This window comes from Dendrobates tinctorius, unplaced genomic scaffold (genome assembly GCF_039654945.1).
Source record: "Dendrobates tinctorius isolate UK_male_01 unplaced genomic scaffold, ASM3965494v1 ptg000006l, whole genome shotgun sequence".
Classification (NCBI taxonomy): Eukaryota; Metazoa; Chordata; class Amphibia; order Anura; family Dendrobatidae; genus Dendrobates; species Dendrobates tinctorius.
The window spans coordinates 14,432,768-14,450,737 of record NW_027361674.1 but is presented as its reverse complement, the minus strand read 5'-3'; the positions used below and the strand labels follow the sequence as shown (position 1 = coordinate 14,450,737).

Sequence of the window (17,970 nt, the reverse complement as noted above, 5' to 3'; positions counted from 1 at the left end):
GCTCCTGTGTTAGTGGGGTTCAGTAACGTCAGCTGATCCCCTGCTGTGTGGACGGCAAAGTCACCAGCTCCATCAACATTCAAACCACTACTGATTTTTAACCGTGCCCAACTTAGGTCTCTGGCTCCACTGTCTCTACTATTTCCCCTGGCCTCCAACCCCGCCATCTACATCTCTGAAGTGGCGTCAGCACAATCTATACTTGTTCCTGTGTTCCTGTGGCTCAGTCCCATCAGTTTATCCCCTGATGTGTGTCCGGCAAGGTCTCCTGCTCTGTCCACATTCCCATAACCAGTAGTGGGAATGAGGACAGAGCTGGCGAACTTGCCGGACAAACATCAGGGGATCAACTGTCGGGACTGAGCACCAGTAACACAGGAACAAGTGTAGATTGTGCTGACGCCACTTCAGAGATGTAGTTGGCGGGGTTGGAGGCCAGGGTAAATAGTAGAGACAGTGGAGCCAGAGGCCTAAGTGGGGCATGGTTAGAATCAGTAGTAGTCAACAACCTCCATAAAAACCGCTGCCCATTGGCCTCTGCATGCGGCATGCGTAATCCTGGGCTCCAACAGCGTCAGTTGGTGTTCAGAAGTGTCGTCTCCACAGAGCCAAACACATTCGTTCAAGTGTTAGTGGGGTTCAGCACTGCCAGCTGTTCCCCTGCTGTGGAGATGGCAAGTCTCCTGCTGCCTTCACCTGCCAAAAGCAACAGGCCCCAGCCTGCTCCTCGCCTAATCCTGGGCTCCAACAGCGTCAGTTGGTGTTCAGAAGTGTCGTCTCCACAGAGCCAAACACATTCGTTCAAGTGTTAGTGGGGTTCAGCACTGACAGCTGTTCCCCTGCTGTGGAGATGGCAAGTCTCCTGCTGCCTTCACCTGCCAAAATCCAGTAGGCCCCAGCCTGCTCCTCGCCTAATCCTGGGCTCCAACAGCGTCAGTTGGTGTTCAGAAGTGTCATCTCCACAGAGCCAAACACATTCGTTCAAGTGTTAGTGGGGTTCAGCACTGACAGCTGTTCCCCTGCTGTGGAGATGGCAAGTCTCCTGCTGCCTTCACCTGCCAAAAGCAACAGGCCCCAGCCTGCTCCTCGCCTAATCCTGGGCTCCAACAGCGTCAGTTGGTGTTCAGAAGTGTCGTCTCCACAGAGCCAAACACATTCGTTCAAGTGTTAGTGGGGTTCAGCACTGACAGCTGTTCCCCTGCTGTGGAGATGGCAAGTCTCCTGCTGCCTACACCTGCCAAAATCCAGTAGGCCCCAGCCTGCTCCTTGCCTATTCCTGGGCTCCAACAGCGTCAGTTGGTGTTCAGAAGTGTCGTCTCCACAGAGCCAAACACATTCGTTCAAGTGTTAGTGGGGTTCAGCACTGACAGCTGTTCCCCTGCTGTGGAGATGGCAAGTCTCCTGCTGCCTACACCTGCCAAAATCCAGTAGGCCCCAGTCTGCTCCTCGCCTAATCCTGGGCTCCAACAGCCTCAGTTGGTGTTCAGAAGTGTCGTCTCCACAGAGCCAAACACATTCGTTCAAGTGTTAGTGGGGTTCAGCACTGACAGCTGTTCCCCTGCTGTGGAGATGGCAGTCTCTCCTGCTGTCTCCGCATTCCAAAGACAGTAGGCCTCTGCCTACACCCTCCTATTTCCTGGGCTTCAACACAGCCAGTTGTAGCTCGGAAGTGCCGTCCACACGGAAAGAGACACTTGCTCCCGTGTCTCAGTGGGGTTCAGTAACGTCAGCTGATCCCCTGCTGTGTGGATGGCAGTCTCTCCTGCTGTCTCCACATTCCAAATACAGTAGGCCTCTGCCTACACCCTCCTATTTCCTGGGCTTCAACACAGCCAGTTGTAGCTCGGAAGTGCCGTCCACACGGAAAGAGACACTTGCTCCCGTGTCTCAGTGGGGTTCAGTAACGTCAGCTGATCCCCTGCTGTGTGGATCGCAGTCTCTCCTGCTGTCACCACATTCCAAATACAGTAGGCCTCTGCCTACACCCTCCTATTTCCTGGGCTTCAACACAGCCAGTTGTAGCTCGGAAGTGCCGTCCACACGGAAAGAGACACTTGCTCCCGTGTCTCAGTGGGGTTCAGTAACGTCAGCTGATCCCCTGCTGTGTGGATGGCAGTCTCTCCTGCTGTCTCCACATTCCAAATACAGTAGGCCTCTGCCTACACCCTCCTATTTCCTGGGCTTCAACACAGCCAGTTGTAGCTCGGAAGTGCCGTCCACACGGAAAGAGACACTTGCTCCTGTGTCTCAGTGGGGTTCAGTAACGTCAGCTGATCCCCTGCTGTGTGGATGGCAGTCTCTCCTGCTGTCACCACATTCCAAATACAGTAGGCCTCTGCCTACACCCTCCTATTTCCTGGGCTTCAACACAGCCAGTTGTAGCTCGGAAGTGCCGTCCACACGGAAAGAGACACTTGCTCCCGTGTCTCAGTGGGGTTCAGTAACGTCAGCTGATCCCCTGCTGTGTGGATGGCAGTCTCTCCTGCTGTCTCCACATTCCAAATACAGTAGGCCTCTGCCTACACCCTCCTATTTCCTGGGCTTCAACACAGCCAGTTGTAGCTCGGAAGTGCCGTCCACACGGAAAGAGACACTTGCTCCCGTGTCTCAGTGGGGTTCAGTAACGTCAGCTGATCCCCTGCTGTGTGGATGGCAGTCTCTCCTGCTGTCACCACATTCCAAATACAGTAGGCCTCTGCCTACACCCTCCTATTTCCTGGGCTTCAACACAGCCAGTTGTAGCTCGGAAGTGCCGTCCACACGGAAAGAGACACTTGCTCCCGTGTCTCAGTGGGGTTCAGTAACGTCAGCTGATCCCCTGCTGTGTGGATGGCAAAGTCTCCTGCTGCCTACACAGTCGTACTACTACTGATTTTTAACCGTGCTCCAATTAGGCCTGTGGCTCCACTGTCTCTCGTATTTCCCCTGTCCTCCAACCCCGCCAGTTACAGCTCCGAAGTGGCGTCTGCACAATCCACACTTGTTCCTGTGTTACAGGTGTTCAGTCCGGTCAGTTTATCCCCTGATGTGTGTCCGGCAATGTCGCCTGCTCTGTCCACATTCCCATAACTAGTTATGGGAATGTGGACAGAGCAGGCAACATTGCCGGACACACATCAGGGGATTAACTGACCGGACTGAACACCTGTAACACAGGAACAAGTGTGGATTGTGCAGACGCCACTTCTGAGCTGTAAATGGCGGGGTTGGAGGACAGGGGAAATACGAAAATCAGTGAAGCCACAGGCCTAAGTGGAGCTTGGTTAAAATTAGTAGAAGTCTACAACCGATCTTAAAATTTCTTCAATGCAGCCTCAGCCTGCTCCGTGCTTGTCCCTGGGCTTCAACACAGCCAGTTGTTGCTCGGAAGTGCCGTCTTCACAGAGAAAAACACTAGCTCCTGTGTTTGTGGGGTTTAGTAACGTCAGCTGTTCCCCTGCTGTTTTGATGGCAATCTGTCCTGCTGCCTCCCAATTGACAGCACATCAGGCCTCAGCCTGCTAAGTGCTTGTCCCTGGGCTCCAACATCGCCAGTTGCTGCTCATAACTGACTTTGGCACGGGTACTCCCTCCTGCCCAGCTTGGTTCCAGCCCTGCCTGCTGTTTCCGGGAAGTGTCAATGTCAGTTTGCCACCCCAAGTTGCCATGTCGTGTTGCGGTTGGGTTAGCCGAGGCTAGGGTGCCAGCAGTTTAGGTGCTTCCTATGTGGACTGCGGGTTCTGGTAAGAAAGGCTAGTTCCGTAGTGCCAGTAGGACAAGCACCCCCTGTAGGACTGTGTGATTCGGTAACTGCGGCCAGCTTGCGGCATGCCAACTTTGCTTTTCAGGGGTAACTTCAGCTGCCCCTCCGGGTTCCAGCACCGTCAGCTGGTTCTCGTCAGAGCCTTTGGCCTAGGTGCCTCCATCTCGGTATCCGAGTTCCGGCAACGTCTGCTGGTCCTTGGTAGTGCTTTGTAGCACAGGTACCTCCTGCTTAGTAACCGGGTTCCAGCACCATCAGCTGGTCCTCGGTTGTGCCATTGGCTCTTATTCCTTCTGCTGCCCCTCCGGGTGCCAGCACTGTCAGCTGGTCCTCGCTATTTCCATTTGCTCTTGCAGCTTATGCTACCCCTCCATGTTCCAGCACCGTCAGCTGGTTCTCGTCAGAGCCTTTGGCCTAGGTGCCTCCATCTCGGTATCCGAGTTCCGGCAACGTCTGCTGGTCCTTGGTAGTGCTTTGTAGCACAGGTACCTCCTGCTTAGTAACCGGGTTCCAGCACCGTCAGCTGGTCCTCGGTTGTGCCATTGGCTCTTATTCCTTCTGCTGCCCCTCCGGGTGCCAGCACTGTCAGCTGGTCCTCGCTATTTCCATTTGCTCTTACAGCTTATGCTACCCCTCCGGGTTCCAGCACCGTCAGCTGGTTCTTGTCAGAGCCTTTGGCCTAGGTGCCTCCATCTCGGTATCCAAGTTCCGGCAACGTCTGCTGGTCCTTGGTAGTGCTTTGTAGCACAGGTACCTCCTGCTTAGTAACCGGGTTCCAGCACCGTCAGCTGGTCCTCGGTAGTGCCATTGGCTCTTGTTCCTTCTGCTGCCCCTACGGGTGCCAGTACCGTCAGCTGGTTCAAGAGGACAAAGAACAGGAAGACAACCACCAAGATGCAGAACAACAAGAGAGAGAAGACAAAGAAGCATAAAAAAACAAAGCAGAAGAACATTAAGCATAAGACTAATACTCTGAGCAAATGATATTATCTTATTTATAAGCAGAAGAAGACTAAGCAGTGTATGGGGGTGAGTCCGTTCCTCCTCGTGGTGCCCCTGGAAAAGGCCAAACTGAACGCGGACAAATCCTGTTGTAAATCTTTTGTGACAGGCAGAACGGAAGGTGTAAACTTCTAACTTTTCTAGATAACAACTACAGGAATGCCTGACACAAACAAGAATATGATGAAGAAGAATAGGAAGAAGATGAAGAAGTTGAATATGTAGAATAATAATTGTTGAATAAGAAGAATATGAAGAATGTAAGAAAAGGAAGAAGAAGAAGAATGTAAGAAAAGGAAGAAGAAGAAGAATGTAAAAAAAGGAAGTAGAAGAATTTAAAAAAAGGAAGAAGAAGAAGAATGTAAAAAAAGGAATAAGAAGAAGAATGTAAAAAAAGGAAGTAGAAGAATGTAAAAAAAGGAAGAAGAAGAAGAAGAATGTAAAAAAAGGAATAAGAAGAAGAAGAAGAAGGTAAAAAAAGGAAGAAGAATAAGAAAGAAGAAGAAAGAAGAAAGAAGAAGAAGACATACATGTCTGGCAAAATATAAATGAGGCTAACATAGTCAATATCTTTGTAACTCCTAACGTCTTTAAAAAAAAAGTTTAATTCCTGCTATTCCATTTGATTGGGCTAAACCTCTATGGCTTTAATGTCTCCTCCACCTCCCACAATACATTCTACATTATTCTTAGTTGTTTTTCTTCATGTAGAATTAACCTACAAGGAAAGAAAGGGTTTTTTTTAATTCCCATATTTTGGCCCCATTGACTTGCATTGGTTCCCGGTATCGGAATCGGCGATACCGATACTTTTTTTTAAGATCGGCCGATCCATTCCGATCCGATATTTTCAAGTATCGGCTGGTATCGCTCAACTCTAGTGATGACATGCCAAGCCAGATAATCAGAAATCACGCAGAGGATCCTGGAAGGTAAGAGATTCGCGACCCTCTCGTCCAATGACTACTGACTTGGCTAATGGCCACGAGTTTAGCAAATCGATCCACCCAACTGAAATGACCTGTCTATATAATAAAAAAATAATAATAAAAAGGAAAGCTAAACGGAGCATAAAAGCAGCTCATAACGACCAATGGCCCCAATCGCACAAGGTCCTTTATGGACCTTATGGCCTCAACCAAAGATAAGTCAACCAATACGGACGATCATCGGCTGTACTGGTGAAAGGATTGATTGTTCATTTCAATTGATGGTCAACTGATGAATATTCAATATGGTTGAAAAGATGGACTGGGCATGTTGGATTATTTTGGAGAAGCGCTGGCTGTGTCATCAGCAGAAAAGGAAACAACACGACTGATGCACCCACCGAATCATTCATCCAGTTCATCAATATTTGGCTCATGTATGGTCGTCTTTGGTGAGTTAAAACACTTTTGTGTTTAAAGTGGTTGTGCCCAGGCTGCAGTTTATTATATGAACCACGCTGTAAATAGGGATGGTGAGTAAAATACGTTTGTTTATCCTTTTATGATTAACTGTACCTAAAGACCAAGGTGTCATGAAAGGGGACAACCCTTTTAAGTTACGATTCTGAAAATAATACCCTCAAATGTATAAATTCAAACCAATGCATCATAGCTATAGTCAATAGCAAGGGGATGATCACCTTTATGACCCAGTCATTACCCAAGCAAACGAGGATAGTGCACCAATAAATGTTTGTGCCTTCTAACCATGGAATAAAGCCGAGACCAACAACACAGCAAGACATAGTGACTAAGATATATAGACTACCATTGGTTCTAATTTACAGGGGATGTCCTTTCAGATAAACAGATTTGACACAAAAATGTATCAGACAAATTTGTAGCTTGTTTTAACTTTAAATTCTGAAACAGTGACCCCTTAAACATCTATATAAAAATTCCAAACTGCAAAACATTATCATAAAGTGTAATGATTTCTTGGCAAAGTTTTACTTGCAACACCATGCCTAGCCACTGGGTGAGCTGTTTCACTACTAAGCACTTTGACTCAGTAATATGCTAATGGGTTCCTTATTGTATCACTTATTAATTTTATGTGCTTGACCTTTTTTCATTGAGGACCGTGTGATCTCTCCAGATTGTATTCTTTAACTTTTTTTACTTTTTTTTTCTTAATTATTCTAATTTTGATAAAGTGCTTACAATTGGGCCAAATGATTGGGTAAAACCATTTAACATACATATAATACTTTATAAAGTAATAGAAAATATTACTTACAGCCAACCATCATCATTGCGACCGAAAATATCTTCTCTCCATCAGTTGTTGGAGCAATATTTCCAAATCCGATAGTTGTAAGGCTTGTCATGGTAAAATAGAGAGATGATATGTACAATGAGTACTTACTGGGTCCACCCTCCCACTGTCCTGTACCGGAGGTATTGTATCGGTACGGACTGCCAATACTTATTCCCAGTTGGTAAAGCCAGCTGTCATTCTTGGTTGTGTTGTTTGCTTCATTGATAACTTCGTAGTCACCGATACTATACCATATACAGGCTAGCCAATGGGCAACAAGTCCAAATACGCAGACCAAGAGAACCAGCACCGCGGCACCATATTCCAAATAGTGATCCAATTTCCTGGCTACACGGCCCAATCTCAGGAGTCGCACCACTTTAAGAGAGCTGAAGAGGCTGCTGATGCCCTGGGAAAAACAAAACAGTTTTAAATCGGTTGCATTAAAATTGCTTGGGCAAGCTAACACACAATATAAAGTCTTCATTGCCCTGCATAAATGACATAAACCACCAAGACTACTGAGGTGACAAAAAAAAGAGCACTTATTATTTCACTACAATAACTTTGGTCTATTGGCAGGGTCCCCTCTCCTTATGTACTTGTGTGTCCCTTGTCTTACACATGCTTATTATACTTGTCTATATTACCCCTTTTCACATGTAAAGCGCCATGGAATAAAAGGCGCTATATAAATGCATAATAATTATATAATGCCAAAAGCTCTACAATATTACACAATACGCTTATACCAACAAACTATGTGTACCTCTATGATACCATAAGTACCCAAGAGGTAAAGGTGACAACAAGCTGGCGTAAAGAGACTTAGAGGGCATGCACTGTTCGCTGTGACCTACCAGTCTTCACACAGCTAACCAGTCTCCTACTTTGCACTGATGAGTAACAAGAACTCTGGAGCAGATGTCTACAAGTGAAAATTCTGGTTTGACATTTCATCATAAAGATATGAAGGTTTATTTCAGGAGTTTTTGGAGCAGAAACTGTCCAAAAACAACAAGGAGTTAAAAAAAATCACAATGTTTGATCAGAGAGTTTTTTTCTTCAAAAATTCTTGAAAAAATCCCACTATGGACTTACTCTGAGGCTTCATTCACGCTTCCGATTTTTTTCACGTACTAGAAAGACAGACCCATTCTTTTGAACACACTGATCAGAGTGTGGTACAAGCATCATCCAATTTTTTCATATATAGAGAAGTTAAAAAAAAAAAAAAAGAAAATTCTTCACCTTCTCCATTCTGCTAGTCTGTAAAAATCGGACCACACTCTGACGTCATTCAAATGCGGTCTGAATTTTTCACAGACCCATTGACCAAAATTGAACATGTCTCTGCGATTTTTAGAGAAACTCGAGGTCTATGAAAAATCATATATATTAATTGATTGAAAATAAATATACAACACTCCTGGTGAGCGAATAAGGTGCTCAAGTAGGGTTCCAAACCGTAATCCAATAGTAGCAGAAAATCTTGGCACTCAGATTTGAGTAAAAGTGAAATAATTTCTTGGCAATCCATATAGTATAACATTTCAGGTCTTTTCAGACCTTCAGCAGAACGGATTGGCCCCAGAGATTAACACAGGTACAAGTGCTATCCGTAAAAAACATGGATAACACTCGTATGTGAAAATTGGACGTCTGAGAGACCTAAGTCAAGCGGTTGGGCTAATTGATGTTTCGGGATAGACTTATAGGATTGCTGCTTCCAATAGGTGACACTAAAGACCTTCTTCCATCCTCCATGAAGATGCTATTGAATATGTACTAAGTGATCAAACATTTGTTTCACAATTACTAGATATGAAGTAAAACCTCCTGTGCTGAATCCTTCTGATATTTCTACTGTTATCAGTCACAAAACTAATTTTTCTGATAAGGTGGAGCCAACTGGAACTATCCAAAGGACAACAACTAAAGAGTTTGTCACGTTGCCCAAAAAATATGTAAGTGCAAGGGTATGATTGATATAGTTTTACCGTAGGCGATAAGTATATCAAGTTTGGCTATAAAATTCAGACTTTCCCATATTCCTTGTGGCAGGAACAAGGCAGCACCTCTCTCAATGGGGAAGCGCATGGGTTACTCTTGTGCTAGCTTCGCCCTTAAGTGGAATGTCTCCCAGCGCTAGCATGTCATCTGGATCCCCTTCTAGTTGAGATGGATGACCATTGGCTGATAAAGGGGAGCCTCATATGACCGCTTATTCGTAGTGCCCCATAATTGTAGCAAATCAACAGATAAACGCAGAAGATAAATGTCGGCTTAACAAGCTGAGAGGTCCGTTGCACTGAAAGATCACTGACCCATGAGTCCAAATGTAAACGGTAGAAAAATTTAATGAATTTGCACCAAAACGGCAACTTATACCGCAAGACGAAAAAGGTAAAAAGAAAAATGTATCTAGCAACTGACTATTCTATCAAAATCACTATATGTTTTAAAAATAAAAGTATGCCGTGTCCATCACCAAATGAAAAGCACATTTTAACTGGTGACTGCCAACATGTATTTTTATTTTTGCGATAGATAGTGATTCTTTAAATGAGGAGCCAGTTGCTTGGTACATTTTTATTTTCACCATTTTTTAAACCACTTTCCATTTTCGTCTCACGGTATTAGCTGCGGTTTTGGTGCCAGATTCATCAAAATGGCAGAAGCGATTCATGAAATTGGCGTGGTGTCAATAATAAGCTTTTCTTCCTGACTTGAACCATTTTTGCCACTTGTGGCACCAAAAGTTTGACGTACTCAAAAAATACACCAGAATGATGGGACTTGGCATGGAGTGGTGCCGCATTTTGAAATTTTTTAAGAAGTCACACATGATGAATCAGGTAAAAAGACCTGAATTTGTTAGATTCCGCCCATAAGGTGAAAAAAACAAAAGCAGATGAGCACATATAAAATAGACTGCAAAAAAGAACTAGAGTAGTGAAATGGGTGCAAGAACAATAAAAACAAAACTGGACAAAAAAGAGGCACAAAGGCAATAATGAATTGGGGCCAAAGTCTCCGCTTTGTAGAGGCTTTCAACAGGTCACCTGGAGCATAGTCCTAAATAGATTAGGAATTATGAAAAAGTGGCGCCCATACAGGGACGTAGAACTCTAACCCTAACCATGTAAGTCACTTCTATGTGGCTTTTATCATGTTACATCATACGCTTCATAGTTTGTAATGTAGCATTCAACAAAACAATTAATTTACAAAAAAATGGAAGAATTGACAAAAATAACAATCACGTTGCCATAGTGTACACCGACCTGTCCTGTCGACAAGTGCTGTGAGCCTTAGTACATTTTATACTGTGAGATTCGAAGAGAAAAACATTCCCGCTGCATTCTCCGCAAGACATTTTCCACAATTAACACAAACACTTCTCACTTGGATCAATGCACAGGATTGAACATATATTTGGATCATACAAAAGTACAAGAGTGTAGGAAGTAATTGGCTTGCAACAAAAAGATAAATGTCGCCCGCGGTGCGCTTGCTTGTGGCTGTCTAGTGTTCATGGAAACACAGGCGACAATTAGCATGTAAGACGTTAACAATGGTCAAGTTATTTTAGTTGGAAACAAACACAATTTTGGTTTTAGGACTGTGCATTTATTTTGGGACTATTTCTATATCCACCAAGAGCAAATAGTGGATACAGTATTGTCTTTGACATAGGCATGTGGCATAATGTGAAGATTAGAAGATGAAGTGCATTAGTGCAGGGTCAGCACCATGGACAGTGCACGAGATTCTAAAAAGAGAAAAGGATGTGCTGCACGTATGTAGAAAAAAAAACAATATTATATATTATTTTTATTTTATATTTTTTTTTTAAATCTCACAATCTGTATGAAAAATAGAAATCTTGCCATTTTTACATTGGCCACTGTAAATGTTTTAGACTCCTTCTTCCTATTGTCCTTGATCATTGTGAAGTGAGGAGTAGGTGTGCTATGAAATCCTTTTGTTAATAGTGGGTCTTGTATTATCTACTGTATATAGAGGTGTTATCAGTCATTGTACAGGAGGAGGAGGTGAGCTGTGATATCACTTATTGTGAATGGTGGATCCTGTGTTATCTACTGTATATAGAGGTTTTATCAGTCATTGTACAGGAGGAGGAGGTGAGCTGTGATATCACCTATAGTGAATGGTGGATCCTGTGTTATCTACTGTATATAGAGGTGTTATCAGTCATTGTACAGGAGGAGGAGGTGAGCTGTGATATCACCTATAGTGAATGGTGGATCCTGTGTTATCTACTGTATATAGAGGTGTTATCACTCATTGCACAGGAGTACGTGAACTGTAATATCTACTACTGTGACTGGTGAATCTTGTGTTATCTACTATATATGGAGAAGTTATCAGTCATTGTACAGGAGGAGGAGGTGAACTGTGACATCACCTATTGTGAATTGTGGATCTTATGTTATTTACTGTATAAAGAAGTGTTATCATTATCAGTCATTGCACAGGAGTGGAGGAGATGAGCTGTTGAGCTGTGACATCACATATTGTGAATGGTGGATCCTGTGTTAGCTACTGCATAGTTATCAGTCTTTGCACAGGAGGAAGAGGCGAGCTGTGACATCTACTGTGAATAGTTTGTGGATCCTGTGTTATCTCATGCATATACTGTAGAGTTATCAGTCATTATACAAGATGAAGAGAAGGTGAGCTGTAACATCATCTATTGTGAATGGTGGATCCTTTTATCTACTGTATATAGAGGTGTTATCAGTCATTGTACAGGAGGGGAAGGAAGTGAGCTGTGACATCACCTACTGTGAATGGTAGATCCTGAGTTATCTACTGTATATAGGGGTGTTATCATTCATTTTACAGGAGAAAGTTGTCACCTCACCTATTGTGAATGGTGGATTTTGCATTATCAGCTGTGAATAAAGGAATTACCATTGTAATCCTGCCTCTGCTGGTAAGCAGTCTGCTGAAAACTCTTCCTGAAAGGATAGGAAGTCTAAAAAATCCCAAGTGGCTAGTGTGAAAATTTGAAAGATTACTTTTCTTTTAATAAAGATCATAATACAAATACCAAAACCATTGCCAAATTATTTTAAGAAATTCATTGAACATAAAAACCTGATTTAAGCAATAGGTCATTTTCTGATGATAGCTTCCTTTCAAATACATGTATTTTGGGTGATGAGCACTGTTATAATAGGGTTTCATTAAATGTTTAAAAAATGAGCTGTCAGCAGGTAAAAAATGGCCACTTTTTGTTCTTATTTTATCCTTATTGCCTCCCTGAGTATTCCACAATTTTCTTTCCTTCTTTTTTTTTTTTAAATCCACCATACGTTTGCAGAGATATGGCCCTTTTTGTTTAGTGCTAATTTTTGTGGCCTTCACCAAGGGGGCATGACTTCCAAGAGCAGAGCAGCCTAAAGACACACCCCAGAGGATCCTGTAAGCAACACACTGTTGGGAAAAAACAAAAACATGCAATAAATAAATGTATGACTACTACGTACCCTTCAGTCCCCCCTCAGAAATAGCGAATCCTCGCACTGGAGAAATCCTAAGTCTGCGGTCACACAGAGTGACTGCAGACTTATTGATGTGGACCGAACAATCCCTTTAAGGACTAAGTTAGCTAGTCCTTGTCCAGTGTCTCTAAATTCCATGTTGGCATGGCAGAGGGAATAATTTATCACTCTATGTCTGACCAGCAGTCTAAATAAGGAAGGCGTTAGGGTGGATCCATAAAGCACACGTGTACTTCAAGGGGCTTTCTATCTTGTAGTATAGTGTAAAGAAGCTTAAAGGGGTTGTTCAGGCATGTTTTTTTCTTAAATGCATGCAACTTTGGCTAAAAATTCCTCCTGCAATTGGGCTTCATTAAACATTTTGCATTCTTGCCTTTTGTAACCCCTGTGTGGCATGTAGTGCTGCCTGCGGAATGGGTTAACCAATAAACCATTGGTCAGCTGGCTATGATGGTATAAAGGGGAGCTTAAAATGTTTCAGAATCAGTGGAATATCAGCAATAAAAGGTGGTACAGTACTCAATTTAAGGAAAAACATTCAGGGAAAAGTCCTCTTTAGAGAGAAAATTTTCGCTTTAAAGCAGCAGTAAACCAACTACTGTCTCCCCCTGAAAGAATCAAGAATGGTAATTACTGTTGTCATTACTGTCAACTGTATCCGCTTCATCAAAATTGTATAGACACTGTGGCTGGGACAGTTTTAAAGTGGGTGGTTTAATTTTCTTAAAGGGAATCTGTCAGCAGGTTTTTGCAACGTCATCTGAGAGCCGTATGATGTAGGCAAAGAGAACCTGATTCCAGCAATGTATCACTTAGTTTACTGGGTGCAGCCGTTATGACACAGAGTTTTTAGATTTAGAATGCAGCAGAGCTAAGAAAGCTAACCCCGCCCACACCAGACTCTCTATGTACATTGTCTATTGACAGTGAGCTGCTTATCACAGGAGGAGGCGGAGTTGGTCTAGCATGCATGTGTTGCTGTAGTCCGGGAAATGATAGCAAAATGATAAAACTCTAATTGTAAGTAAACAGCACTGTTATGATTGAGTCACCGTAGGAGGCAAAAACAGAAATGCTAGCTAAGTCCTGAAAACCAGAGAAGTTGGCAACTATCAGATTGCAGACCCCTGAACCTATCAACACAACTAGCAGTAGCCGTGGGGGGTTCCTATGATGACCTAGACCCCTCGATCACAGCCGGAGAGATACATAGGCCTAAAGAAGGAAAGGGGAAATCTAACTGCCCCAGAGCAGACCCCAAAGCAATAGGCAGCCCCCCACATATAAGGACGGTGAAGCAAGATGAAAACACTTACACAGACAGAAAGACAGGCTGAGCAAAGATGGGGCCCAAAAACTACCTAGATAGGAAGGCTGCTGTCTGCAATCTGCCAAAACCCTATCAGAGACAAAAGCCAACAAGCTGATATAAAAATGGCCCTGAAGCAACTAAGCTTCAAAAACTAAATCAGCACTCAGGTACCTTCAGAAGACAGAGCTCACGGAACACTGCACACTCCAGCAGGGAGTGGCAGAATCCAAAAAGCAAGAAAAACAAAAACAAATCTTAGATGCAAAAAGGCAAAACAGAAAACTTAGCTTTAGGAGAGCAGGAATCAGACTGGTGTCCAAGAGTCCACAGAGAACTCACCCGCAGGGCAGAAAGGGCATAGGCTGCCTTAAATCCAGTCAGTGACTCCACTCAGCCAATCGTCTTCATTAGTCCCAGGTGTCTGATAATCAGGCTCACTACCTTCCTTCACTAGAATAGGGAGTTCACCAGGCCTCAGTGACGGAGGGGAAAATGAACTCACAACACAGCACACAGCTTGATAAGTGTCACATCATTGTAATCTCTTTTTTTTACTACTACCTCATACTATCCTCAGATTACATTGCAATTTTACCCATTTAAAGAGAATCTGTCAGCAGGTTTTTGCCAAGTGCTTGTAAAAACAAGCGACTTTACATCTTACCTCTTGTTAAAAATCCTCTCTTCCCCTACCATTCATGATTTTTAAGCCTTTTTCATCACAGGCTAGAGAAAAACAAAATTTAGGATTTATTTCTCATTTGCCTATTGTCCGTGATTTTAATTTTTTTTAAAAGGCCAAAAATAAAAGGTTTTATAATAATATTTAATATAAGAATACCCTTTTCTGATTAATTCATCCCTTTAAGGTTTTATAAAACGCACAGCTAGGAAACCTAATAATCTAATATATACTTACCTTGTAATATCTTCACATTCTGTTCCGTCCAGATGTGTCCGGATCCCAGAATTCCAAGCGGCGGAAGTTCACCGACCGCCATATTGGGACACCCAAGTGATGGGTGTCTCAATAGGGAAACTGCTGGTGGTACCAGCCTCTTGCGCGAACACTAGCGGAACACCGTCGCACTACACACACACACACACTGTATACGCCGTACGCACCACACACACAAACACACACTGTATATGCCATATGCACCACACACATGCTCTGTATACGCCGTATACACCACACACATGCTCTGTATACGCCGTATGCACCACACACATGCTCTGTATACGCCGTATACACCACACACACACACACTGTTTAACCTGTACGCACCACACACACACACTGTATGCGCTGTACACACCACACACACACTGTATGCGCTGTACACACCACACACACTGTATACGCCGTATGCACCACACACACACACACACTGTATACACCGTACGCACACACACTGTATACGCCTTTCACACCACACACACACTGTATACACCGTACGCACGACACACACACACACACTGTTTACGCCGTACGCACCACACACACACACTGTATACGCCGTAGGCAGCCTCTTGCGTGGTACTACAAGAGAGTGGATAGGTGAGTGAGCACATGGGGGGAGAGATTCTCAATGCTGCAAAGCCTGCCCCCATCGTGACATTACCGCCCTCCCGATGTGATAGCATCAGGCCTCCATCTAGTAATGTATAAATCTCAGATATTAATACAGCGGTAATGCTCTCCTGATACATTGTTCGGTTATCCCAACAATAAGACTTTTTCAGTTCCCCCAGATACCAATAAAAGCCTTTATCTCAGCCAGTGTCACGCCGAAGTGGGTCATCGAGTGACAGCTCAAAGATGTGTGTACCTGATAGCTCTGGCCTACAGCTCCGATGCCAAGTGTTCACTTAGTGACTATATCATCCTATACTCCAGAGCATTATCATAGTACATTGCTTCCAATTAATGTGTTTATCCCCAGGGGGGACCCCGAGACAGCTGACCAGTACTGAACGACTATATTATCCCTGAGCTTAATTTCCCACTATCGGAGCTACAGTAATAACAAATTCCAGGTCCAAAGCAAAAATATAAAGTGATGGGGTGACAAAGCATTATCTGATATTCGATTCCCTGGATGGACCTGGAGTTTTTATTGTGTTAGGACATTTTTATGTTGTGTACTTTCGCAATCTATTGCAGTCGCCTTAAATTAATTTAATAATAATAATATAAATATTAAGCTTTCTTCTAACTGAGGAGCGTAAACGAAAATCCAATAATATGTTTTCATTTCTGAACCCTTTTTTAAACAGAGTATTTGCCTCGATGCCTATCTAGAGTCATCCAGAAGTGGTGCGGCAACTCAGAACTGCTACATTTCAGGACTCCTTGTTTTCTGTCTTCAGCCATGTATGTGAGATGGGGACTTGTATGTTCAAGTATAGCAATCTGTCCGGTTAAGGGGGTAGCTTACAAATGCTGTACACTGTAACACCCCTTTAAAGAGGACCATTCACCTGCATGAATATATATTTACCTGGAGTAAATTCCGCTATTCTCCTGAATTCAGCATTGTTTTGCTTTAGTTCCTCCCGGATATCAAACTCATCATCTTAGTGAAATGGGCGCGACCTCAACTATTTTCGAAGATAATTCTTGAGGGCCACTCCCACTTTGCTAAAAAGGCTAGATTTATCTACATGGAAAATGAGGCCATATTTCAGGAACGGAGAGGTGCATGAAAAAAAAGAAAAGAAACGCCGAATTCAGGAGAACAGCGGCATTTACACCAAGTTAAAAAATACTTATTTATGGCACATGAACATTCCCTTTAAATAGTTAATTAGGGCTTGATGGATGGAATGGAGTGTGGGGAAGAAGCGAAGGGGCCAGTTAGTTTCCAGTAGTATCTACCAGAATTAATCTGGTGACTATGATGATGAGCGAACGTGCTGGGATAAGGTGTTATCTGAGCATGCTTGGGTGCAAACCGAGTGTCTTCGGCGTGCTCGAATACTATGCTCGAGTCCCCACAACTGCATGTCTCATGGCTGTTAGACACCCACAACACATGAAGGGATTGTCTAGCAAACAGCAGTAAAAAAGCAGTATATTGTTATGACTTAATGTACCCTAAAATGTACCGAGCATTTTTTAACCACAGTACTAGGTATATAGAAAGCACAATGAGTTGAAGAGTTAATTTCACATAATGATGAGATACTACTTCAAAAGCATTCCCCTCAAGAATACTGTGGGATCATAGTGCCCTATTGACAGTGTACAATATTCAAAGAGTATAAAAAGCAATATAATGCACAGACTCGCTGTCAGCCTAGATCACCGTCGCATCCAACGCTGCAATCCCAGCATACAGTAGTGTGGATGTTAATGCTCAATTGTGATACGATTGTGCAGCTAATGCGTTCCCAGGTAGAGTACAGTCATAATAAATTATAATATGTATAATACTCATCATGGAATATGGCTACAGCATAATAAATAAAAAGTACTCTGGGTGTTCACCTGGACCAGCCTCTCACCAGACAGCAAAGTACCAGCATAACAGAGATCCATATGAGGATCAGTATTATTGGGGAAAATAAGTGTTTGATACACTGCCAATTTTGCAAGTTTTCCCACCTACAAAGAATGGAGAGGCCTGTTATTTAAATCGTAAGTACACTTCATCTGTGAGAGACAGAAGCTTAAATAAAATCCAGAAAATCACATTGTGTGATTTTTAAAAAATTAAATTCCATTTTATTGCATGAATTAAGTATTTGATCACCGACCAATCAGCAAGAATTCTGGCTCTCACAGACCTGTTAGTTTTTCCTTAAGAAGCCCTCCTCCTCTGCACTCATTACCTGTATTAATTGCACCTGTTTGAACTTGTTCCCTGTATAAAATGCACCTGTCCACACACTCAATCATACTCCAACCTCTCCACCATGGCCAAAACCAAAGAGCTATCTAAGGACACCAGGACAAAATTGTAGTCAAAATTTAGCAGACAAATAGCAATAAGGTGGTACCATTATCTATTTAGATGTTTACAAGCTCATCCTGGCGTGCTTCCCACCTCCCCAGAAGGAGAAGTATGGGGTTCATCAGGGGATCTAATATGCTTGTATGGAAGGCATTCCTGTAATAAGGATCC

General features: G+C 43.4%; 1 protein-coding gene across 1 annotated transcript in view; it reads right to left on the bottom strand.

Annotated features, from left to right (window-relative positions):
• KCNH5 (potassium voltage-gated channel subfamily H member 5) overlaps nucleotides 1–17,970 on the bottom strand; it is a 554,666-nt gene that overhangs the window by 337,110 nt on the left and 199,586 nt on the right. The window contains exon 8 of the mRNA XM_073570956.1: nucleotides 6,974–7,403. Within this exon, the coding sequence (XP_073427057.1) occupies nucleotides 6,974–7,403 (430 nt within the window). The remainder of the gene's footprint in view (nucleotides 1–6,973; nucleotides 7,404–17,970) is intronic.